The sequence below is a fragment of the Dryas octopetala genome, chromosome 2, assembly GCF_963921425.1.
Source record: "Dryas octopetala chromosome 2, drDryOcto1.1, whole genome shotgun sequence".
NCBI lineage: Eukaryota > Viridiplantae > Streptophyta > Magnoliopsida > Rosales > Rosaceae > Dryas > Dryas octopetala.
The window spans coordinates 11,443,759-11,468,699 of record NC_141367.1 but is presented as its reverse complement, the minus strand read 5'-3'; the positions used below and the strand labels follow the sequence as shown (position 1 = coordinate 11,468,699).

General features: G+C 38.3%; 2 protein-coding genes across 2 annotated transcripts; one reads left to right on the top strand and one right to left on the bottom strand.

The window, feature by feature from the left end:
- On the top strand, positions 1-13,285 carry LOC147293092 (putative E3 ubiquitin-protein ligase ARI7). The gene is made up of 15 exons (XM_086230845.1): positions 1-414; positions 2,114-2,238; positions 2,622-2,727; positions 2,832-2,922; positions 5,048-5,220; positions 6,376-6,480; positions 6,569-6,657; positions 8,635-8,742; positions 8,962-9,052; positions 9,146-9,235; positions 9,769-9,816; positions 11,430-11,501; positions 11,712-11,811; positions 11,900-12,026; positions 12,687-13,285. The coding sequence occupies exons 1-15, from the start codon at positions 232-234 to the stop codon at positions 12,949-12,951; spliced, it is 1,773 nt and encodes a 590-aa protein (XP_086086971.1). The 5' UTR covers positions 1-231; the 3' UTR covers positions 12,952-13,285.
- Positions 13,286-20,082: 6,797 nt separating this feature from the next.
- LOC147293091 (uncharacterized) lies at positions 20,083-24,039 on the bottom strand. The gene is made up of 6 exons (XM_086231001.1): positions 23,686-24,039; positions 23,028-23,114; positions 21,707-22,941; positions 21,400-21,636; positions 20,339-21,311; positions 20,083-20,256 (listed from the first exon to the last, which is right to left on the bottom strand). The coding sequence occupies exons 1-6, from the start codon at positions 23,722-23,724 to the stop codon at positions 20,083-20,085; spliced, it is 2,745 nt and encodes a 914-aa protein (XP_086087127.1). The 5' UTR covers positions 23,725-24,039.
- Positions 24,040-24,941: the final 902 nt, after the last annotated feature.

The following is a 24,941-nucleotide window of genomic DNA, read 5'->3' as shown; positions in this document are numbered from 1 at the left end:
ATAGAGATAGAGAGAGAGAGAGAGAGAGAGAGAGAGAGAGAGAGAGGAGAGAGATAATATCTTATTTATTTATATAATTATTTAATTTACACCTAAAACCCGACAACTTTCTCTGCGATTCTCCATTTTCTTTCTCGGTTGTGCATTAACCTTCTTCATTTTCTCACCGTCCAAACACCCCCTTTGGCCCCCCCTAGGGTTTGGTTTGGTTTGGTGTGGTGTGGTTGGACCATGGATTCCGAGGACGATATGCACGACGCGAACGACATCGAGTCCGTCGACGACGACGAGGGCTTCTACAGCGACGAGATGGGCATGGACTACTACGGCAGCGACGACGATGCCGATGCCGATGCCGATTACGTCATCGATGACGATGTCGAAATCGAGAGGATCAAGGCTTGTCGGCCTGAGGTGATGTCCGACTCTCAGTTTCTGTCTTTCTGTTTTGCAAAGTTTGTGAATTTATTGAAATTTAGTGAGGTTCCAATTGCTTTTTGTGGATTTAGGATAGTATTCCTCTGAATGTTTATTTTCATTGTTTGGTCTTTAGTAGCTGATGAATTCAGAAACATTTCTGGTCTTTCATTCTGATTGGGGAGCTGCAGTTAGATGAATTTTGAGTCTTTCTTTTTGTAGAGTTGGCGGTGTGGTCCTCCATTGCTTGTATTAGAGATGAAATTGTTGTAGTTTTGTCTAGTTGGTGGACCTCATGTCCCAGCCCTGACTTTGTGTTTGTAACTTTTGGACTTAATATTTGATAACTTCTGCTTGTCGTATAAAGGTGAAAAAAAAAATAAAAAATCCAGGATTGCATATGGATGTTCTGTCACTTTTACTGATTTGTGTACTGTAGCTTGAGAGACTGCACATGATTTTAGTGTTGAAATATGTCTGGTATCTATCTGGCACTGCTGTCACTGCCACCCCACCCCACCTTCACTGCCAACACCACCATCTCGCTGCCATCAGCACTGTCGCCAATGCTCAACCACCACCACCACCACTACCCCACCACCACCACCACCACCATCATCACTGCTTCCAAGACTTTGAACCCCACCTTTTTAAAATCTGTCATTTTAAAATTCCTTGGTACTTCTAAACTTCTTCATCCAATCGCACTGTAGGTCTTCAAACTGATTCCCACTTCACAAAATGCTCCTTTTTCCCTTTTCCTTGACCTTCTCACGAAAAACTCCCTAATTAGCTTCTCAATTGTTTTAGCCAGCTTGACCTTAACATGGAATTTTAACAAGAGACAAATAATAATTTGTAAACCTTCCAAAATTGACTGCACTAATGTAAACTTGCCACCTCTTGATAAAAAATCCCTCTTCTACCCGTTCAATCTCTTCTCCACTTTTTGGATTTCAAGGTCCCAGAAATACACTGCTCAGTGATTCCACCCAAAGGTAGGCCCAAATAATAAAGGCCAAAGTCCACACCCAATTTTATTTCCAGCCATTCCAATTTACTCTCTTGAGGACAAATTCCCACAATTGAACTCTTAGCCAATAAACCTTCAACGCTGACAAAATACATAACATTTCCACCACTTATAGTAAATTAAGCATCTTATCATTCCGAGCAAGAAAAAATATTGTAACATACGTTAACTGCCAGTGAGAAACCTTCCTTCTCTGCCCACCAACAGACCTTCCACCAATTGATACGCTTTAGCCTTCCGTACCAACCTGGTTACTTAAACACCACTAAAGTGAATAAAAAGGGTGATAAAGGTTGTTTTCCTTGTATAAGAGCTCTGGTACACCAAATTTCCCCTGAGACCTCTCATTACTGAGAAATATACATATTTGAAGCATTCTTGAATCCACACCTCATACTGAAGCCTTTTGCCTAATTGCCTCTACCCCAAAAGCATCCTTGATGTAAAATAATTAGTTACTTTATTGTCTCTGAGGAGCTATGCTTTTCAGACAAGTATTGTAGTGGGAATATATTTTTCTATTCAATTTGAGGAGCTTTGATCTGCATATAATGCCATGTAAACTTGAAATCAAGATGTGTAGCTTTGTGTTCTGTTTCTTGGTTATAGTGCTCTTATTGATTCCATCTAAAGAAAAAATTGTCCATTTTGTTTTTTCTCCAGAATAATTATATCATCTTGAAGGAGTCAGATATAAAGCAACGTCAGGAAGATGATATTACAAGTGTGTCTACTGTGCTTTCCATATCAAGAGTTGCTTCAAGCATTTTACTTCGTTGCTATAATTGGTATTAATTTATTTTTGAGTTTTTCTATAGTTGGATTGATTACATTATCTCTTTTCATATCCATATATTTTTATAGTTTGTCCAGTTTCTCATGATATGTGGAACTGTGGTGTACTAGCTTTATGTTCTGGGAAATCTGAGTGAATACGGTAACATGTGAACTATTACCACTAGCCCTTGCTGCCAATTGGTACCTTCTCTTTAAAGGGGGAGGGGTAGAATTTGGGAGGTAAAGCTACCTCCCATTCGGTAGCGCTTCAGTGCTCTTTGGTTTAAAAGAAAAAAGAAAGTTTTGAATATTAAAGGGCTATTGATTTCAGTTGTTTTTCCTTTCTTTTCTTTTCTTTTCTAAGTTAGTGATTATAAAAAGGTTGGTATCACAGGAGTGTCGGTCAAGTGCATGAGGCATGGTTTGCTGATGAAGATAAAGTCCGAAAAACTGTTGGCTTGTTACAGGAGCCAGCTGTTCAGTTTCCTGCTTTCAGAGAAGTAAGCTATATAGTCATTAGAAAATCTAATGTTTGGGTAGTAAGAGGTTTCTTCTTGCTGTTCATGTGTGGTACATTATAATAATAACTGATTCTGTTGGGCAGCTTACCTGTGGGGTCTGTTTTGAAGCCTTTCCCCATGGTAGGATCAAATCAGCTGCTTGTGGTCATCCCTTTTGTTGTACATGCTGGGAAGGTATGTTTCATATGCTATTTTTTTTTTTTTTTTGGGTCTAGTTTCTGATTGAGATACTATAAACTTGCATCTTCTGCTCTTGCAATGAATATGAAGAATGTAACCTAGGAATTGCTAGGCTTTTGAATATTTACAGCTGTCTTTAGTTGTTCAGTTGTAGAATTTTCGTTCTATATATTTCGCTTTAGCTTTTCCCTGTCTAAAAGTAACATTAATTATTTTGTATAAATTAAGTATCTTTTATTAATAAAAATAGAGAGTACAACATAGTGGATAAGATATCCACTAATCTTTAAACAAAAAAACCTACAGAAAAGACAACTAAACAGATCAATAACAGAACAAAAACCATGAACAAACTAAAACACTACAACCTTCCAATCCATCATAATGACCGCTAAGGAATAGTTTTTAAACTCTGATGAAACAGGAGCCCAGAATCAGACTCTCCCATAAAAATTCCATCTCTGCCCCCTTAGCATCCTCAAGAATCCTTCTGTTTATCTCCAACCAAACTACCCAAAGTATAGCCATCACAGCACACCTCTTTTTCCCTACAAAAAAATTATACCTTTCAGACAACAAAGCTGCCCAAGAGATTGGAATTTCTAAATTTAGATTGGCCTCCTTAACAATTGTCACCACAAGAATGATGCAACTGGACAATGACAAAACAAGTGGTCAACACTTTCAGCCTCACTTCTGCACATAAAACACCAATATTGTCTCCCATGAGCAACTAACCTGGCTAACACCCTACCTTAGGCGGCTCTTTGGCGTTCCAGATTACAAGAGGGGGACTAAAGGGAGAAAGAGCAGGATTTTCTGCTAGTTGCCTTAAGAAAGATTTGCAAGAAAAAGCCCCCGAAGCCTCCAATCTCCAAATTATCCCCCCTAGCATTGACCAACAGGACTTTCTCAAGGCAAGACAAAAACTGAACTAACTCCCCCAACTCCTGATCATTCAAATTTCTTCAAAACCCAAAATTCCACCATAAGGATAGAAGACTTAGCAATTGAAAAATTGTGGAATTGAGACAGCCTAAAAGAGAGCAAAAAGCTAATTCCCCAACCTGAAACTCTTCTGAAAACCTCACCTTTTTCCCCCCCGTTGCCCACTGACAAAAAAAGAGAAATAAGTGATACCTTGTGAAATATCTTTCCACGGATAGCGACTTGAGCCTCTAGTTACCAAGTTGGAGTATCCCATTTGTATGCAAAGGGATTTCCTCTTTAATGGAAACCTACACAACCATTTTCCAAGTAAAGCCACCTTTTTCCTTACCATTAGCCATTCGGAAACCTCCTTTTTCCTTTGCCTGGGCCACTAGGTCCCATTTAACCAAATGATTTTGCCTTCCCTCTGCCACCCCTTCCCAAAGAAAATTCCTCATCAATCTCTATAACTTGGTGGCCACCTTGATGGGAATTTTGAAGAGCGCAAAATAATATATTGGTAAACTGCACAAAACTGATGGAATTAGAGTCAATCGGCCCCCTCTTGACAAATTAGCTTTCTTCCACCCATCTAGCCTCTATTCCACCCTTTCCACCACTGGATCCCAAAAGCTAGCTGCTCTCGGTTAACCCCCTAGAGGTAGATGTAAATACTTCAGAGGCCAACTGAGCATCCCAAGATCAAGGGCAATTTCTCCACCCTACCTTTACATGTGTTTATTCCAGCAATCGAACACTTGGATCTATTAATCTTCAAACCCAAAGCAGCCCCAAAAATATCCAGTAACATTAACAAATTTCTCAAATTATTATCGTTGCCTGACAAGAAGAAAATTGTCATCTGCAAACTGTAAGTGTGAGATCTCCACCTCTTTTCTACCAACAACTAAGCCATCCAGCAATTGCGCTTTCTTTGCTCTTTCCACTAACCTTTTAAGCTCTATAACTATTTTTACGATTAGCTTTTCGTCATTCTTTCCAGTGTTGGTTTCTTCCCATGCATAGTGTTTTAATCAGTGCAAATCTGTGCTTTTTGTACAATTGCGTATGTCTTGCTATGGTCAGTTGCTCGACTTTCTTACTCTCTCTCTCTCTCTCTCCATTGCAATGATTTTTTATCTTAGGAATATGCTTATGTTGTTCTGCCATATACTATATATTGTTGTAGGCTACATTAGAACATCCATTAATGATGGTCCTGGATGTTTGACACTGAGATGTCCTGATCCATCTTGTGGTGCTGTTGTTGGTCAAGACATGATCAATATGTTGGCTTCTGATGAAGATAAACGGAAGTACTCTCGGTACCTTCTTAGGTCTTATATAGAAGACAACAAGAAGGTATATGTGGAATTTGATTATATACATATGGAACATTAATTAATTATTTTTGAGCTTCACATTACTATAATGGAAGATCAAACGTTGGAGTACATTTTTATTTTCTTTGAAATTCCATAAGCCTAGCATTTCTGATTTTTGGATGGTAACTTGTTTACATACTAAACATCATACCTTAGGTCATGATTGTTTTACTTTTGTGTTTCTCCAGTTAAGTGTGCTCATTATCTATTCTGAGATATTTCTTTTTCATTGGTGCAATTATTTTGAGAATCTGAGCTGTTATCAACACAAAAGATTTTAAGCCAATGCGACGATGCAGTTTAATTTTGATGCCTACACCTTAGTGCCTTTGATATTAATTTACTTTTGAAATATGATGTATGCTGTGGAGCTGCCGAGCTGGTATGACTTGCTGTTTATCTTGCCTGTGTTGTTTCACTTTTGTTCTGTTGATGAAAGTTCCAGGTTAATTAATGGTTGTAAAGTGATTTTGTTTAGTAAATATGGAGAACATAAAGGAAAACCAAAATTTGTATAATAAAGTTGAAACTTTTATTGCTTTGCAATAGTTTTGAGAAATAATTTTGATGATTAACAATATTCATAAAACATTTATGAACACCCTTGCAAGTTTAGCTTTGTAATAATAATATCAAAGAAAACATCTTAAGAGACTAACCTTCCCAATTGTCCAGAGTCACTTTATTCATTACTTGGATTTTTATGTCATTTATTTTGGCTTGCAAAAACTTTGTTATTATGATAAAGAAGTTGTGTTAAAAAATGAACTGTATATGTGTGGAGTCCTCAATGTGTATCAAGGTTGATGTTTTCAGTTACTCTACTAAATTGAAAAAAGAAATCAATGCTTTTTGTTCCTTTGAATTACTCTACGTGCATGCATGTATGCGTGTGCATGTGCTCACACACGCTGTCATTCATTTCTTGTTTCTCCAAATTGAAGCATACTTAAATAATGATTTGGTTTGTGTTTTTTTTTTTAATTTTTTTTTCTCACTTTGATGGTATGATGATATGTTCAGTCTATTACTCTTTTGTGGTAGGCTGAAAGACTACGAATATCATTTTTTGTTTTGCTTTGTGTTTACCATTATTCTCACCTTCTCATTAATTCTGCTTCCTTACTGCTAGACCAAGTGGTGTCCTGCTCCGGGTTGTGAATATGCTGTTAATTTTGTTGGTGATAAAGAAAATTATGATGTTTCTTGCCTCTGCTCATATGGCTTTTGTTGGAATGTAAGTTTCTTTCTATAAATTTAGTATTTGATACCTTAGCAAAAAATCTGTAAATCAGATGAATCACCTTTTATTTTGGGTTGTGCAGTGTACAGAGGAAGCTCATCGTCCTGTGGACTGTGGCACTGTGGAAAAATGGATTTTGAAGAACAGTGCTGAGTCTGAAAACATGAATTGGTATGTATGTTTCTTTTATCATCCGCAATTGTATCTTGTGGTTATACTTGATTGGATTCTTTTGATATATGTATTATCTATTGCCTTTCTGATTCTTTTCATGATTCATGGAGGCTTTGTGCTGTATTATATTAAGCAAATTTTAGTTGGCCATTGACTTGTATACACTGAGCTCTAAATGTTCACTGCTTCATTGTGTGCATGTTTTAATTAAGTATATTGTTCTATTTCTCCATGAAGTCTCTCTAACCTTCAATTCCATTGACTGCCTTTTTTTTTTTTCTCTCATTTTGGTATGCTTTGTTGATCACTGCCACTGCTTTTGGTCTGCGGTCGAATTAGATGTGAATAGTCTATATATCTTAAGTGAACTCTTTCATTATTCATGGGGTAAATTTAAGGATGTTACCATGCCCTCACTAACTTTTGGGAATGCGATAAAAATGTAATTGTGGATGACCCTCATATTTTTTAGTGGGTAAAAATCTAAGGCCCAACAAGGTTATAAAGGATAATAATAGCAGGGAGAGTCTTTGGGCTAAAGGAGTTAATGGGGTTTTTAGTAATAAACCCAACTTAGTGGGAGGGGCTGTTTCAAAGCGAATTTGGGCTGACTGTCACTTGGGAGCATTAAGTGACTTAGAAATAACTTACAGCTCCAAGCCTAACCCGTCAGTACATAAGGCCTGTTCTGATTCAAGAATTGGGCTGTTTAAACCTAAACAGTGGGCCTGGTTCAAATTTGGCATACCCTTAGGAATAAATCAGATGCATTGGTATTTCTTAAAGACAGAGGTGCTGACATTTATGAAAAGAGACCTGGTCTGTGTTCTTTGGCCACATGGGTCTTCATTATTGCAGGCATCAACAAATTTCAAAGCCTTTAGGCAACATATACTCTGGTTGGGTGTATCGACACAAAAAAAGAGGTAAGAAGTTGATGTCTCCATTGGGTTGAGTAGATTGGGTGATGGAGGATGAGTTGTCTGATGCAATTTTAAAAGAAGGTGAATGGGTAGAATTCAAAGTAAATTCAGGGACCAAAATTGAGTGTGATTCATTGGAGTCCGTTACTAATGGTTCAACGGCAGCATAATCAGTCATGAATATGGATGAGCTCTTTTCTGAGCAGAAAGGTTCTTCTGTTTTGGGCATGAAACAAGTAGATCTTCCTTCTACCCACTCTCCGATGCTTGTTCCCCATGGGTCTTGACCTGAAGTTTCAGCTGAAAGTGGTTCAATTAAGGCAGGTCCAGGGGTGAGTATTCTGAAAATTTAAGTGAGGGGTGGGTAGGGAAAGTTCCGTTGTCTACTCATGGAAATTCGGATAACCTTGACTCTGTAGTGAATATAACTAAGGAATGTCTGGCTCTAGTAATCTAGGATTCTCACCCATGACGGATGATTCCAAGGTTGGTTCCCATAACTGATACCCACAATGTGTCCTCCATTGAGAGGGAGCAGTTAGAGGTGTGTTGTTTTAGCCCTTTTGTGGTTTGTGTGGCTGGAATGGAACAAGAGGATCTTTGAAGACATAAAAGGGAGTGGAACTAATTTGGGATAGGATTAGATTGCTTGGGTGGAGTTTTGTTCTGACTGCATAGTGGGCTTTGATTTTTTTTTTTTTCTTGATGCTGTTTGAATTGTTTGACGAACGTCTCATCCGTGTTGTTTGTAGTTCCTTCTTTTTCTAATAAATTTTTTTTTTTTTATAAAAAAAATTAATAGTAGTAGTATTAGTATTATTATCTTCTTGGATTTTATTTTTGAGTTACATGCGGATATATACAAAGGAACACAAATATGCTCATTAATGATGTGGAATTGAGTGGTGCAAACATGTTCAGTGATCATTAATTTCTGATATACTTTTGGACATAACCTTCTCTTAATAGATTGATGACAATTGAGTGGAATTCTTGGTATCTAATATATCACCTTCTGTTGTTTTGTCCTAACTTCCATGATGACACTCAGGATACTAGCCAACTCCAAGCCATGTCCAAAGTGCAAGCGACCAATTGAAAAAAACCAAGGGTGTATGCACATGACATGCACACCCCCTTGTAAATTTGAATTTTGCTGGTATGCTTTTTCTGCTTTTGCCTCTCCCATATTATTTTTCTATTATGGAAATTTGTGGTTGTTAGAAAATATATCGTTTTAATGAAGAATAGAAAATATCATCGAAATATAGGATAGCAATATTGTTTAATATATTCTTGAGGGGATTGTTCAGCCACTTCTGTTTTTGTAATGTAAGTTTCATGTATCTGTTGCTAAATGAATTTTATGTAAATCCAGGCTATGCCTTGGTGCATGGTCAGATCATGGGGAGAGAACAGGTGGTTTTTATGCTTGTAACCGCTATGAGGCAGCTAAGCAAGAAGGAATTGTAAGGATCTTATAGTTTCTTTTTGGTCCTTCAGGAATTTATTTTCTTACTTTTGGAATTTAAGAGTTTTTTCTTATGTTTTTTTAAACTTAGTATGATGAGGCTGAGAGAAGGAGAGAAATGGCAAAGAATTCTTTGGAGAGATACACTCATTATTATGAACGTTGGGCAAGCAATCAGTTGGTATGCAATATTTTCTTTTTTAAGATTTTCCTTGCTGCTTGTTCTGTTATGCCATGAATCCATATAGTTCTTTTCATCTTCATGTCGCCTTTTTAATCAATTCCATGATGTTAGTACCCCCAGCTAAATAATTTTTCAGTGCACCCTTTTTCTCATGTCGTTATATTTGGGTATGTTCACAAAGATCCTACTTTTCCGAAAGCTTAGTTCTTGACATTTTTGTCGACTGTGGAGTTTTATGTGAGTCCTGAGTCCTTGTAGGATTACAATTTTCACAGAATATGTTGTGGCAACTGGTGCTGCTAGGTAGGTAAACTCCTCATGACTTCAGTTTGCATAGGTAGAAAGGCTGGAAGCTTCCTGAATTATGATCAAGATTTGCCTGTGCATTTTTTTTTTTTTTTGACTTTTTTAATGGATTATGTTGTCTAAGCCATGATATGAACACGTGTATAATGCCACTTTTGATGGAGCTTTATAAGTGCCTTTCTCATTTGAATGTTCTCTGAAATATTTTTTTTCTTATTTTGCAGTCAAGGCAGAAAGCTCTTGCAGATTTACATCAAATGCGAACTGTGAACGTATGTATATGTCCTTACAATCATACGTGCACTCGTACGTATTATTACATACACAGATACATGGGTTCATACATGTGCTTGATTGTTACTTTTTGCAATCTTCACGGGTAGCTGCTAACAAATGTGTGCAACAATATGATCCTAGTACTCATCTTTCTATCGTATTGTAGAAGTATAGTTATACTTAAAATTTTTGCACATTTGAAATATTATGATTAATCTTAATGAAGCACTCCAGCTCACCTGAGGGACCGAAAATGAGGAACTATAGGCGTCCCAGTACCTATCCATTGGACTAATCCAATGGCATGTATTCTTATTAACTTAAAAGCCCATCAGACCCATCTCCTAAATCCATTTTTTTTCTTCCCATTCCTACCATCCAACTTTCTCTCTCTCCCTCCTCTTCCTTTCTCTCTTTAGCTATTTCTCTTCGAATGGGTTCCAAAGGTAGCACTACCCGTCTGATTCTTCTCAACACACTTAAACTTATCTTCTTTTTTTTTTTTTTTTTTCCTCTAAAACCTTGGTTACTATGATTAGTCAGATCCAGTTCACCAATCTGATTCTTCTTGATTATGTTTTGTGGTAATAGATCTTGGATCTCTTACATTGGTTGATGGATGTTTGCTTTTGATCTTCATGCTGCCTTTTTCTTTACTCTTTCTGGTGTCTTTTGCTTATGTTCTTCCTTCAATCCTTGTTCTGATAGAGAGAGAGGAAGGGAGAGGGAGAGGGAGAGAGTAGGTAAGATCTCAGAAAACAAAGGAGGATTAGTGCAGAAAATAAAAGAGAAATGAGGGTTTAACGATTAAAAAGAAAGACATTTCTTGGAAAATTAGTGTCACTGGAGTAAGACTCTTTGTGATATTCAACCATTAGGAGCAACTACGGAGTCTGATCTAATAGGTTGAATTATCAGATCATAGAGAGACATTCCTTTGATGTCCTTGGAAATACATAGTTCAAGGTCATCCTTCTGTCATTGAAATTTGTTGTTAGAAATGGGAATAAAGTTAGAATTTGGGAAAAGATTTGTCTTGGTAAGTTTCTTTTAAAAAGAAAAAAATGGCATGGTGAGTTGTTTTTTCAATTTTTGTTTCTGCCCAGATTGAATTGTGTGAACCGTAAAATAGTTTCTTTTTCACCCTCTTGAGTCACTTCATGGGATTTATATTTTTTGAAGGAACCTGAATGACAGAGAGCTCTTATAACTGTTTCCTTGCATCTCATCATATTTTTCTATTGTATTGCCATTTCATAACGTGGGTATGGGTTTTGGGTTGTGGGTCTTTGTCTGCAGAATTGCTATTTTCTGTTGGTGGAAAATTACTTGGATTTTGGAGCCAATAAAAAAAGATTATTCTTTCCCGGTGAGCGGTATTGGCTCCAATGTGGATTGTTAATTTGGAAAGAAATGATAGGTTGTTTGACAATTAGGCTAAGGAAATGGATCTACTTTGTTCATATAATTTATGAGTGGTTGAAGAATGTGTTGGGCAGGATTGTCTGTTTTCATTAAACATGTGATTATTTTTCCCTAGCTGTCTTGGCATTCTATAAGATGACTCTGGGTTCTATATTTACTTGATAGATTTCTTGGTTTTTGCCAGATGGAAAAGCTTAGTGACATACAGTCCAGACCTGAGTCTCAGCTCAAGTTCATAACCGAGGCCTGGCAGCAGGTGATTTCCTTTAATTTTTGTTAGACATATCAAGAATAATACTTTCTTCTTCTTCTTCTTCTTCTTCTTCTTTTTTTTGTATGGAAGGAATTTTTTGAAAGATATCAGTGGGAATTATATTAGTCTACAGTGTAGTTATAGCATAAAATTAAATTTGTTTTGGCATGAAATGCTGACATAAATTTTATGCTGCCTCGTCCATGTTTGCAGATTGTTGAATGTAGGAGAGTGCTGAAATGGACTTATGCTTATGGGTACTACCTACCTGAGCATGAGCATGCTAAGAGGCAGTTTTTTGAGTACTTGCAAGGTATAACATTTTTGTATATGTTAGCAGGAATTAGTTAAGAATTGCCTTTTTTGTCTCCTGGAATATATGATTCCTACTTTCTCTTCAGGTGAGGCAGAGTCTGGTTTGGAAAGGCTTCATCAATGTGCAGAGAAGGAGCTACTGCAGTTCCTCAGTGCTGATGGTCCATCAAAAGAATTCAATGACTTCCATACAAAGCTAGCTGGACTAACCAGGTAAATGCTGTGCTGAGATAGAAGCACATAACAATTGAAATTTAATTTTTAAGGAGGGATGTTTCCTATGGAAGTTTTCTTGTCAAATCAAATGGAGTGTATTTATATATAATATATTTGAAGTTTCCTTGATCCCTTCCAAGTTAGGTTTTGCCATTGCATTCTTATTGTGTATACTTGTCCTTTGAACTTTTCCAGTTAGGCTATGTTTGGATGCAAATGATTAGGGAAATAAAATAGATCAGTGGGTTTTAATGATATAAACTAGTGGGCAAATTTTTTGGATGAGAAGATAAGAAGATGAAGGAAGAATGTGCGCAAGAAGTAATTTTACTAATTTGCCCTTAAAGTCTAAATAAGTATGCACATTCTTTTTGGCTGTAAGCCTGGAAGCACAAACAGTCAAACCTCTTTTTTCTCTTCATTAATGAAATTTTTTACCAAGTAATTTATATGTGAAATTTTGGTTGGATCTTTTCTAATTAGAACGAGTCTGTAATTGAGTTACATGGTTGGCATTCTAGCAATGGGTGATCAAGTTATAATTAGAAATTTTATCAGGCACACCTTCATCTGGCCTTTTCTTAAGGATATGCAATACTAGTGATTTTAATGCCTTGCCTGATTCAATCTTCTCATCTATTTACCCAACTGTGGTAGGGTGACTAAAAATTACTTCGAGAACCTGGTAAGGGCATTAGAGAATGGCCTATCAGATGTGGACTCTCAAGCAGCTTCTAGTGGGACAACAAGCTCAAAAAATGGAGGAAGCAGCAAAGCAAAAGGTGGAAAGGGAAAGGGAACTAGTCGAGCTGGTGGGTCCAGCAGAAATGTAGATAGCGCGGGTTATTGGTCCTGTGATCACTGTACGTATGCCAACGCCAAGACTGCCACCACATGCCAGATGTGCCACCAGCGTCGGTGAATATTCTAGCTTCCTACGCTGCTTGGACCATGTTGGACAAAACAAACCCTCTCCAGGCAAGTTGTGAGAACAAAAGAGTACAATGAAGGGGGATTCTTGGTGTGAACACGATAAGGTGAATGATAAGGTGTTAACGGGGGGGGGGGAGCATACAGGAACCTTTTGGGGAGAAAAGAAAAAAAAGTTAGCCTGTTGTGTATTCTTATGTGCTGGTAGAAACATTGGGCTATTATTCACTGTATATAATTACATATCGACTTGTTTACAAATTGGGGGCTCTGCGACCTGCTTTTGTTACTGATTGTTGGTTATATAATATATATATATATATATATATTACAGTTGTCTTTTGTGAATGCAAATGTGGTCGTTTCTCTTACTGTAGTATCATTTTTAGTAATTTCTTGAAATATACAGTAAGCCTTTGATGGAGTTCATGGTGAATTTTCTTTGTTATACTTGTCTGAGACGGAGAGGACCATTGCTTCTCGAAATTGGTTTAGAAATAGGTTTGTTTTTTTTGGAGCATTTTCTTTTTCTTTCTGCCAAAGCTGGTATTTAAGATCCAGGCATGTGGCTTTAATGGGGCTAAAAATCTTATTTTCATTGCCATCCTTTAAAGGTCTATTCTTGTATTGTGTTCTTCCTCTTCAACATATATCCGGATTTAAGGTGAAGAATGTAATAGCATAAGTATGTTATTTAGCCAAAAATCGAATAAAAATTACCCCAGTATAATTTTATATTTTAATCTTTCATTCTTCTTTGATTTGGATAGAATAATTATTCTTGCTGTTTATAAGTGATAACATCTCATTTCATTCTCTTCCTCTTCAAAAGTTAAAGTCTTCTCTCAATTATAAGGGAGAATAGTATCCAAGTGCAACTCTTGATTTCCAACGCAGGCAGCCTTGTGTCTCATTATTTGATTTTGCCTTCCATGGCGAATTGTACATTCTAAAATGGTGTATTCCAAATTCGATAATCTTGATAATATGATCATCTTCCTTAATTTAATTTTAATATGCATCACTGCTAAATGTACTCAAGGATGTGTTCCCATTCTCTTCCACACCGAAAGCTCAATTGTTAGCCTCGATAGACTAAGATAATACCACCTTAACAACGGTTCCAACTCTTCAGCACTACAAATGAAATTTAAGACAACCAACCGTGTTAAGTCACCTCAAGGTTGAAAATGTTGATATCAATGAAAATGCAATTGATTTGTATTTACGAAAATGTAGATGAAAACTTTCTACTCAAAGAATACCGGGGAAAACAACAGCAACGAATAGCACATTTGTCAGCACGTTTTAAAATATGCATTTCATACATTAAATGATGAAAATATCCACTTTGAAGTTTGTCTTGATAAAATAATCCACTTTTTAAACATGACTCCTAGAGAATTACCAAAATATGAAGTTCTCATCTCCTTTCGTTCTCTTCTCTCTTTTTTATTTTTACTTGGTTGGCAGGGTCAATGTGTTTATGACATGTTTACTAATTCTTAATTGAAATCCAATTCCTCTAAAATAAGGAGTTGGATTCTGATTATGGACTACTCATGTGTTACTAACCATATGGGATAAAAACACAAGTGGGGATCACATGATATCAGGAATTCAATTCCTTATTTTGGAGGAATTGGATTATCGGGTGGAGGGTGGTATCTGATTTCTTATTTTGGAGGAGTTCAATTCCTTATTTATTTTTCCATTATACTCTCACATTATTAACTAGCATATAAAATAATTTATTTTAAACGAGTGCTGCTATTTGCACTTTTTTTTTTTTCTTTTTGCACACCCGCACCAACTTATTTTGTGAAATTACTTAATTGACACAATGAGAAATTACATTAAAGGACAACCCACATCATTTGAAAAAAAAAAAAAAAAACTCTCCTCACATACTCCAAACCCAACACTCCTAAACCACAACTACACACCCCACCCTCAACCTTTACCTCCAACCACAACCAAAACACACCCCACCTGTGACCCCACCTCCATCCCAAAATTGTTGACACCCACCTCCCGCCTTCATCGTCGCCCATGCATCCGCTCTCCACCATAGTCATTGGAAGTTGGAGGCATGCCTTAACCTAAAATTTTTGGATTTGAATGTAAATCTAATGCTTTCTTATCAAATTTCAATTGGTTAATCAATCATAATACCTTTTTCGTCTGTTTGCGATGATTTGGAGTGAGGTTTTTTAGAGTGCAAGAGTGAATTTTCTAGTTATTCATTTTCGGATTCGCAGATCGTTCGGCACTGGTTTGCTGAACATTTCGGTTTCATTCGGTAGTAAGCTGCTGAACCTTTCAGTTTTGTTCGGTAGTAAGCTGCCGAATGAAACTGAAAAGTTCGACAGCTTAGTACCGAACGAAATCGAAATGTTCGGTAGTTTACTACCGAACGAAACCGAAATATTCGGTAGACCAGTGCCGAACGACCTGCGAAACCCTATAACTCAAACTCGAAATTTCAATCTTGAAACCCAGAAAACCCGCACTCCAAATTATCTCAAACAGAAAAAAATAGGTTTTCAGATAGATTAACCAATTTAAATTTGATAAAAAAAATCTAGATTTGCATATGAATTAAAATAATTTAGCTTAAGGCATAACTATGAGTTGACAACAATGGCTATGGTGTTGTAGTAAGGTGGTGAGACCACCAATGGCGGATTGACAGTAGTGAGTTGACGGCGATGGTGACGGCTCCGATGATGATGTTGGTATGCATGGGTGTGTTCTTGGCTAGGATTGAGTAGGCGTGAGGTTGGGGGTGGGGGTGTGTATTGTCTGAAAGGGTTGAGTGGGTGTGTATTGTTTGAATAGATTGGGTGGGGGTGTGTAAGAGAAATTTGGTAAGATTAATGAGATTGAAGGTATTTTGATAATGAGAGGGGTGTGTTAAAGATAAATTTTACATTTTAAAAAATGATAGGAGGTATGTAGGAGAAAAGTAAGTGCAAAAAGAAAAAAAAGAGTGTGCAAATAGCAGCTCTCTTTTAAACAAGGGCATTTTAGTAATCAAATGCCCATATTATATCATTCATATTCTGATTCTATATAGTTTAGTAAACAACTTCAATGGGAATCCAATTCCTCCTCAATCCAATTCATCATCAATTCAATTCCTCCTAACCTGATTACGGATTAGTAAACATGTCATTAGTGTTTTAGATGTCTATTAATTTATTTAAAATGTGTTTGGTAAAATTAGTAACCCTGTTTTACAAGGAGCGAGCGCTTGGCGTGTCTTATTATTATTATTATTTAGATGTCCTATTGAATAGTTTCAATGCTTATAATAGTCAAACAGTAACTAAGAAAACTAGAGTTAATGTGCTCCAAATTACTGTATTTTTGTTTTTTGTGTTTTGTGTTGGTTTATATTCATTTTCACACACACACACACACACACACATATATATATAGGAATATCATTTTCGTGTGATTTTAGGATTGAAATATAAAACTGTCAAATAGTTTCTAGGGCTAATTCAATAGTTTCAATCATGTTTTTCCAAAAGAAAAAAAAAATCGAGGGCTTGGCCCCCTTCCCAATCGCTCAACTCATTAAAAAGTGGGTCGGCTTATCCCCTACTTGTGCATGGGAGACGAAAAAATTATTGGATATAACCGATATATATACCGTCATGTGGTGGGTGTAACTAATGTAACATGTAAAAGTATTGTTGGATGACATGTTTATATTTGTAGGGTATAGTATTAATAGGGGGGGCTATGCACACCACCATTTTGTGCTGAGTTGACCACCCTTGCTGAGTTCACCACCCCCTTGTATAATTTTTTTAATTTCTACTGAGTTAACCACCCTAAAATGACAGAAATACCCCTTATTTCACAAAATGACACAAAATACCCCTTTTTACTATCTAAACCCACCTACCCCACCCATGCCAAACACCCCACCAGTTAACCACCCGCAGACCCCACCCCCTGGCCTACCCGCAGACCCCACCCCCGCCTACACGCCACCAGTCGCCGGTCCTCCCCGCTGTCGCCGGTCCTCCCCACTGTCGCCGGTCCTCCCCGCCGTCGCCGTTCCTCCCCGCCGTCGCCGGTCCTCCCCTCCACCGCCGAGGCCTCCTCTGCAATTTCAGGTGTTGCTATCTCTCCCTTACTCACTCTCTGTCACTCTCTCCCTCCTACATTCCTACATTAGGGTTGTATAATGCATTGATATATATATTTGACCTTCCAATTACACAGATATGTGATATTTTAGAGAAATTAGAATGAGATTTTGAAAGTGGGTGTCTGCAAAATTCAGTCTGATTTCGAATTTCATTCGGTACTGGTGTACCGAAATTTCTTCACTTGTTCGGCAGTATACTGTCGAATTATTTCAAAATACTCGACAGTATACTTCCGAACAGAATTTGCTGGAAATGTGTTACAAATTCATTCGGTAGTTCAGTTCCGAATGATTTATATTTATTCGGTAGATATCCTCCGAAATATCAAATGTCATTCGGTGGGTCTCTGTCGAATGAATATATTGATTTAACTGTGCTGGTTCCATTCGACGGGCATCTGTCGAAACATTGATATATGTTCGGTGGGTGTCTGCCGAATGGATCTTAATATTTCGGTGGACATTTACCGAATAGATCTGAAATTTTCGGTAGACATCTGCCGAATGACATGAATATAAAATATTTTTACATACACTTTTCTCTTATTCTATATTTCATGATAACTTATATTCTCTGTATTCTAAACATGATTTCAATTTTTGAATATAGGTATGGATAGGAGAGGAGCATCTAGAGGTAAATATGCTCGAGGCGAAACTTCTAGAGGTAGATCTTCTAGAGGCGGTGATGCAAATGAAGATCGAACACGTCCTACAGCTTCAGAGAGGCGTAGGAGGACGGGCAACACTATTTACGAAGAGAGGGGGGATGATGTCCAGCCGGAAGAGAATGTAATGGAAGATGACAACAATGATTCAGATGGGCCTTTCCCTGGAGGTCCCACTGATATGTCATTGCTTAGGAGCTTCAACAGTCACATTGCTGCCTCCATTTGGAAAAATGAGGTATTAGAGATTATACATAATGACTTATATAATTTAAAATTTTATAACTATATAGTTTGCAATATTGTAATTGACTTGTGGCTTGTTTTTGAAAATAGGAACGTAAGCCCCTAAGATGCATATCCAAAACAACAAAGCTGCGCACATGAGACTTGTGGAGTAGAAATGATAATAACAATGTGAAGGGGTATGTGATGAGATCCGGGCTCGGACCACTGGTGTCATGCTCGTACCGTACTGTTGATAAGGTAGTGGTCTCAGCCTTTGTTGAGAGGTGGCAGCCTGAGACTAATACTTTCCATATGCCATTCGGTGAGATGACCATCACACTAGATGATGTGTCAAACATTTTGGGAATTCCGGTTGTGGGTTTATCACTTTCTACACCCCCTCATGATCATATTGCATCAAATTTGTTATTGAGAACATACTTAGGGGTGAGTGAGGCAGATGCCACATCGGAGTTGGATGACTATTCTGGTGGGTATGTGCGTCTCGAGTGGTTACGGTCGAGGTTTGGCCATGTGTGTGATACAGATGATGATGAGCTAGTGAGGTGTGCTGCTAGAGCCTATTTATTGTTCTTATTGGGATGTACCCTTTTTGCCGATAAGACTGGCACAAGGGTACAAGTCCAGTATCTACGATTACTTACTAATCTCGACACCACTAGCCATTATGCATGGGGTGCAGGGGCCTTATCTTTCCTATATCGGCAGTTAGGTGTTGCTTCTAGGTCTAAGGTTAAGCAAATGTGTGGATATATGACCTTGTTGGAGGCATGGGTGTATGAGCATATGCACCATATTGTTAGTCCGGGCTATGACATTAACTACTTAGAGAGTAGCCCCCGTGCGCTCCGATGGACTCCGAGGAGGGATACCGGGACAACTTGTGAAGATGTGCAGAAACTGAGACAACGACTTGACGATTTGAAGGCGGATGAGGTATATATTTATAGTGATAATGAAAAATTAGACTTAATTTTGCATTTGTTGCTCTTGGATGAATTATTTGATAGTAACTTATTTTGGTTTTTTTTCTTTCTTCAGGTTATATGGGAACCCTACAAATCCAGTAGACAACAACATCCATTACTAGATGTTGCATTTTACACAGGATTGATCAAGTGTTTCGACATTGTGGAGCCATATTATCCGGAGAGAGTCTTAAGGCAATTTGGACGGGTACAAACTATCCCCCCTGCACCACGTGCTCCTCAGCGTGGTGGACGAGGTGCTTATGCACAATCGTACAATCCCTTTTACGAGTACTTTGATAGTACGTGGGAGAGGTGGCCGGACCACTTATTGTCTGAAGATAGTCGCAGTGTACCAGTGAAGGCTCCATCTGACACCGTTGACGGCTACCTCCAGTGGTTCCATTATGTATCTCATCCGTACATCCAAAATCCAGCACTGAGGACTGCATTTGACCCCCACAGGACCGTGGCACCAGGATTTGGCAGGGTATGGATCCAAAGGCTTAAATTTTGAAATTGGTGGTGAAAATTGTTTATTTAGGCTCAAATTGGCTTATATTTTGACATGGTATATAAATTGTTGCTTATATATGATTTTGTTACTTACAGGACTGTGTTGACCGTATGTTGCATATCACTCGCCCTATTGTGGCATTGGGCGAGGATGAGGCCACAAGGCGTCCCTCTCACCTTTACAGGGCGATTGACAGTCTACAACATATCTTGGAGGGCACACACTTGAGCAGCACCATGACCTACCAGCGCCGCACTCGGCAGTGATCACCCGCTTTTTTTGATTAAATTTCATGTTCTTAAGGCAATTTGGCGCCGCACTCGGGTTATTTGTAATTAGGACCTTCTGTTTTTTATTTTGGCTAAAATTGGAGCATCTTAATTTAGTGACTTTGAAATTGCATAAAAACAATCCGAACAAATATTGGAGCACCACATATTATGATAATATTATGCATGAGTCAAGATCTAATAAAGGTTAATATCATCCCACATACATGGTACGTACGCCATAAAGGTTAAAAAAAATTCACTAGATTTAATTAAGTTAAAATTCAATCATTATCAAGAGACACAATTTCCGGCGTAGGCACGTCACCATTAATTCGCTTGAACTCCTCAAGGCGATTTTGATATCCAATGTACCAACCACGTGCGGCATACGCGTCGGCATGTTTATGCCAATCATCTGAAATAGGTGGCATAGGATGGCCCGGGGACAAGTGTACCTACACATATTAATTAAGTGAATAACTTAGCAATGACAATTTTTCTACTATAAATTTACAATTACACAATTTATAGCCGTACCTGTACAAAATGATCACCGTTGACAAAACCAATGCAAATCTCACGGAGCTCAACGTCCTGATGTGCTTCTGAGTGTGCATATAGTGGGAGACACGTAAGGCATAACGATCTACATAAATGGATCACGGTTACACCATAACATGTGGCGATAATATATCCCATCTCGGGCATAGTCATCCAATGATCTCTGGGTGCAGGGGTGTCATCAAAATAGTCAAGTACCCTCTGAAACTCCATAACTCGCTCGCGCACATGGAAAACTGACTCAAACAAAGCCGGTGTATGTAGCAGTGTCCTAGATAAGTCTGTGCGTACCTTCCGCCAAGCATCCACTCCAAATCCCATAGCTGCAGCTACAACTCTATATCCACAATTACCATCTGGTAAGACGTCGGTTACACCAGAAATGTACGGTCTCATGATGGGTTGAAACTGGTCTATATACCGATGTGGCTGAGCAAATGGAATGGGCGAACTCGTCTTCACTTTGTTGGCCCGTTTTTTTAGTTTCTTTTTTGGCGAGGTACAGCCAACATTGCCAATGGACGGTGAGGGTGAATGACTGTCACAACCGGAAAGTACGTACTCAAATGCGGATGGCAAACGCCTAGTAGAGGTTTCAGCTTTACTTGGGCGGCCCCTAGTCTTGGTCTTCACTTGTGGTTCCCTCAGAGTAGTGGAACTTGGATTCATAAGCTCTTCTAACTTCAAACTTATGTGCTTCTGGGTGTCTGCATCTTGCTCTTCCATCCATTTTATTAGTCTATCCACTGTGGCATTAACTGGAGGATCTGAGAGTTTTGTGACCTCCGGTTCCCTATTGTAATCCAACTTTCTCCAATAAGGATGAAGGGAGTCAAGTGGAATAGGCCGGTTACGTCGTCTATACGACAAAATCTCATGTGCACATGGCAACTCGTGTGTCCGACGAATGGTGCAATCACATGGTAAGGCACCTCCAATCCATTCAGCCCTGTACAATATAAAAGAAGTGAATAAATTATTGGTACAAACTAAATAAGTGTTTAATGCGTAGAATGAAGGTTAGTTAGTGAAGGTACCTCCTTATCTCACAACCAATTATATTCAATGCTGTATCTGATACATAGCCTAACAATTCCTTCATCTCCTCATGTTTCCTGACACTATGCTGGATAAAACAACGGCTTTTCTCAAATGATGCCTTAATGTGTGTATGCTGCAACTCTAGCAATGTATGAATATGCTGCCATGATAACTCAAAACTAAGCTGACTAGTGCCAAGTTCCTTCTTTAACCTTGAATGTGCACTTTCAGCCCTGTTCGTAACAAGAAGTTAGTATGTGTGTCTAAGCATATAACAAGTCAATGATAACAAAAATAGACTACCTGTTCGAAGTGGTGTTACCAAGGTGCATACAAGCATCTGTCCATGCAGCCACAAACCTCTCCTTATAAGGTATCAACCAACTATCCTTAATGTACTCAATAGCTCCGGCGTATGAACAAAAGTTGGTTTCCATGTCACGCAAACGACTCACATACTCATCCTCACTCTCCGATCCAACCAAACAATTCCAGGCAGCATTAAACTTCTCCCAATGGTCAACCGTACCAAACAACTTCCTGCAATTTTTCAACACATTTTTGCTAATGTGCCATCTACACAATAAATGTCTTGCACTAGGAAACACTTTAGGGATTGCAGACATGAGTGCTAGTTCTCGATCCGTGACAATCACGTTAGGAAGACAGTCATCATTCAATAAAGACCGTACTCTACCCAAAGCCCATGTATAATTATCCTCCTTCTCAGAACATATATAAGCGAATGCAACAGAGAATGTCATGCTAGTGGAAGTCACACCCACAATCTCAAAAAGTGGCCAACGGTACCTAATAGTCTTATAAGTGCAATCCATTATCAGTACATGCGGAAATGCACGTAATATATCAACACTCTCAGGATGAGTCCAAAACAGGTCAGTCACAACATCACCAGCACTTCTATGCCACTCAACATAATTATGTTCTCTCAGCTTAGTTAGCAATACTTGCATCTCTGATCTACCGGCCCTCTCGATGACCCTATGTTTTTGCCTGGCATTGTATACTGTCTTGATGATTGATGTATTCTGTGGATTCTGACTTTTTATGGTCTTCAATATATCTTTCGGTTTCACCAAAGTCTTGGACAAAGCCACTAACAATGAATTCTCTTCTTCAGTTAATCTGCCTGCGAATGAATGCCCTTCAATATACTCTGAAACTACATGGTTATGCACTCCACATGCAACCTCCAACTCCCATTGATCACCACATCCAGTGTTCACCGCCTTCAACGAGAATGGACATCCACATTTCTTCGAACGGGTGTCCTTAGAGTCATCAGAAACCGGTTGCTTACGGCTAGCAGCATCGGATGTTTGGTCGCCTGAATCTGACTTTGATGACTTCCTTGATCTATTTGGCTCATATTGACCATTTCTCTCACAAGCAAATTTGATCCAAGCTCTCTTACCACGAACCCCGCCTGCATCAGACCTTCTAATGACAATTACCATGTTGTTCCTTTTTCCTTGTGCACGAATCCAACTAACCATTGAATCCTTACTTTGAAACACCTACACATAATAATTATATATATTATTTACAATTCATATTTAAGTATGCATAAATCATAATTCCCGGCCATACAAACAATGTTTACCTCCGCTGTTGTGAATTCATTGGTGTAGTCAAAATTGCACCTTCCTTCAACTATACTGAGTTCGGTGGAAGCATCCACTTGCTGCTCCTATTCAGCAAAAAAAAAAAAAAATTAATTTTTGTCCCAGTATTCGACGGGAAGCCACCGAAAATATCACATATATTCGGTGGCTAAGTACCGAATATTCAAACATAGTTCGACAATTGACTACCGAATGAAACAATTATACGTTGGTCATTCGGGAAAAAAAGTAGTTCTGTCCCAGTATTCGACGGGAATCCACCGAATAAACCATGTATATTCGGTGGCTAAGTACCGAATATACCAATATAATTCGACAACTACCTACCGAATAAAACTATTTTAAAAACTATACGTTATTCATTCGGTGGATATCTGCCGAACAGTGGCAATACATTCGGTGAAAAACCACCGAATGTATTGCCATTTTTCGACGGGCATCGACTGAACAAATGTGTAAAAATTTGACATTACATTTATAAACGGTGGATACCTACCGAAATATATACATTTATTCGGTGACCATCCACCGAAATATAATGTATATTTCGGTACTGGTTTACCGAATAAAAACACGAACTCACAGTTTTTCAGCCGCGAAAAAATTCAAAAAAACTCAAAAAAAACTCAAACTTACTTCATTTGATGACTCCAAGTTGTCGTTCTGATTGTCCATTTGTCAAAAGTAGGTGATTTGGATACAATGCATTTGTTTACAAAAACAATCTATGTCTAGGGTTGGTTGAAGATGGTGGTGGTGGTAGAAGAGAGTGGAGTGGGTGGAGCCAGCGGGTGGGATTGTGGGTGGAGCACGTGGGTGGGATTGTTTAAAACAACAATCTATATCTAGGGTGGAAGGTTGATGATGGTGGTGGTGGAAGGTGGAAGATGAAGGTTGAAGATGGTGGTGGTGGAAGGTTGAAGATGGTGGTGAAGATGATGGTGCTCCTCTCAGCTGGTGGGTGAAGATGGTAGGGGGTGTTGGGAGAAAACCAAATATTAGATGTCCTTTATGGTCATTTTGCTATAGGGTATATATGTCTTTTACTAAATACAATTTAGGGTGGTCAACTAAGTAGAAGAGGGTGGTCGGAATAGCCGCCCCCGTATTAATAACATTCAATTATATTATAACGACACATAGATTGAATATATAGTTGGTGGGCAGCCCAATTGGAAGGGCCATAGAGTTTGCCTCTCTGTACCCAAGTTCGATTCCCCCTCTCCGTAAGTTAAAAAAAAAAAAAGACATAAATTAGTTATACTACGTGACAATGTAACGATTATACAGAATAGTTTCTCGTGTGAGACAGTCTATCAAGCTATTTATGCTTTTGGGCTTTAAAAAATAGAGGTGTATAATGGGCCAAACCACCCCAAATCTGGCATAGGCCCGACCCATTTAAAGTTGGTTTGATCTAACCCGACTCGTCTTTAAGTGGACCGGACCAAGCCCGACCCATACATACAGGCCAACTCGGGCTAATCTTCTAAATTCGCGCTATCCAGTTTACATAAAACTTTTTTTAAATTCTAAAAAATAGTTTAGTCTGTATATATAAATATATTTAAGGGCTTGCTATAAATAAAGAAATTAATATATTCAAGGGCTTGCTACAAATAAAGAAATTAATATATTCAAGGGCTTGCTACAAATAAAGAAATTATATATTCAAGGGCTTCCATCCATACTGCTTATCTTTAGCTACAGAAGAGAAGTACTACGTGTTCTGCTAGCCCATGTGATATTCAAGGGCTTCCATCCATACTGCTTATTCCGGTACAATGTAGCCAATGTCCTGGTGACCTAGCTAGACTCCATCCCACAAAGTCACAACTTTGTGATTATCTGTTTTGCAGTGCAGTATAGTATATGGTTTTGCATTGAATTGA

Coding starts and splice junctions, on each gene's coding strand:
- LOC147293092 (XM_086230845.1), top strand. CDS start 232: ATGGATTCCGAGGACGATATGCACGACGCGAACGACATCGAGTCCGTC. Junction 6,481..6,568: donor CATATGGCTTTTGTTGGAAT/GTAAGTTTCTTT, acceptor TGGGTTGTGCAG/TGTACAGAGGAAGCTCATCG. Junction 6,658..8,634: donor GAGTCTGAAAACATGAATTG/GTATGTATGTTT, acceptor GATGACACTCAG/GATACTAGCCAACTCCAAGC.
- LOC147293091 (XM_086231001.1), bottom strand. CDS start 23,724: ATGGACAATCAGAACGACAACTTGGAGTCATCAAATGAA. Junction 22,942..23,027: donor ATGAATTCACAACAGCGGAG/GTAAACATTGTT, acceptor TATTATGTGTAG/GTGTTTCAAAGTAAGGATTC. Junction 20,257..20,338: donor ACGGTGATCATTTTGTACAG/GTACGGCTATAA, acceptor TAATATGTGTAG/GTACACTTGTCCCCGGGCCA.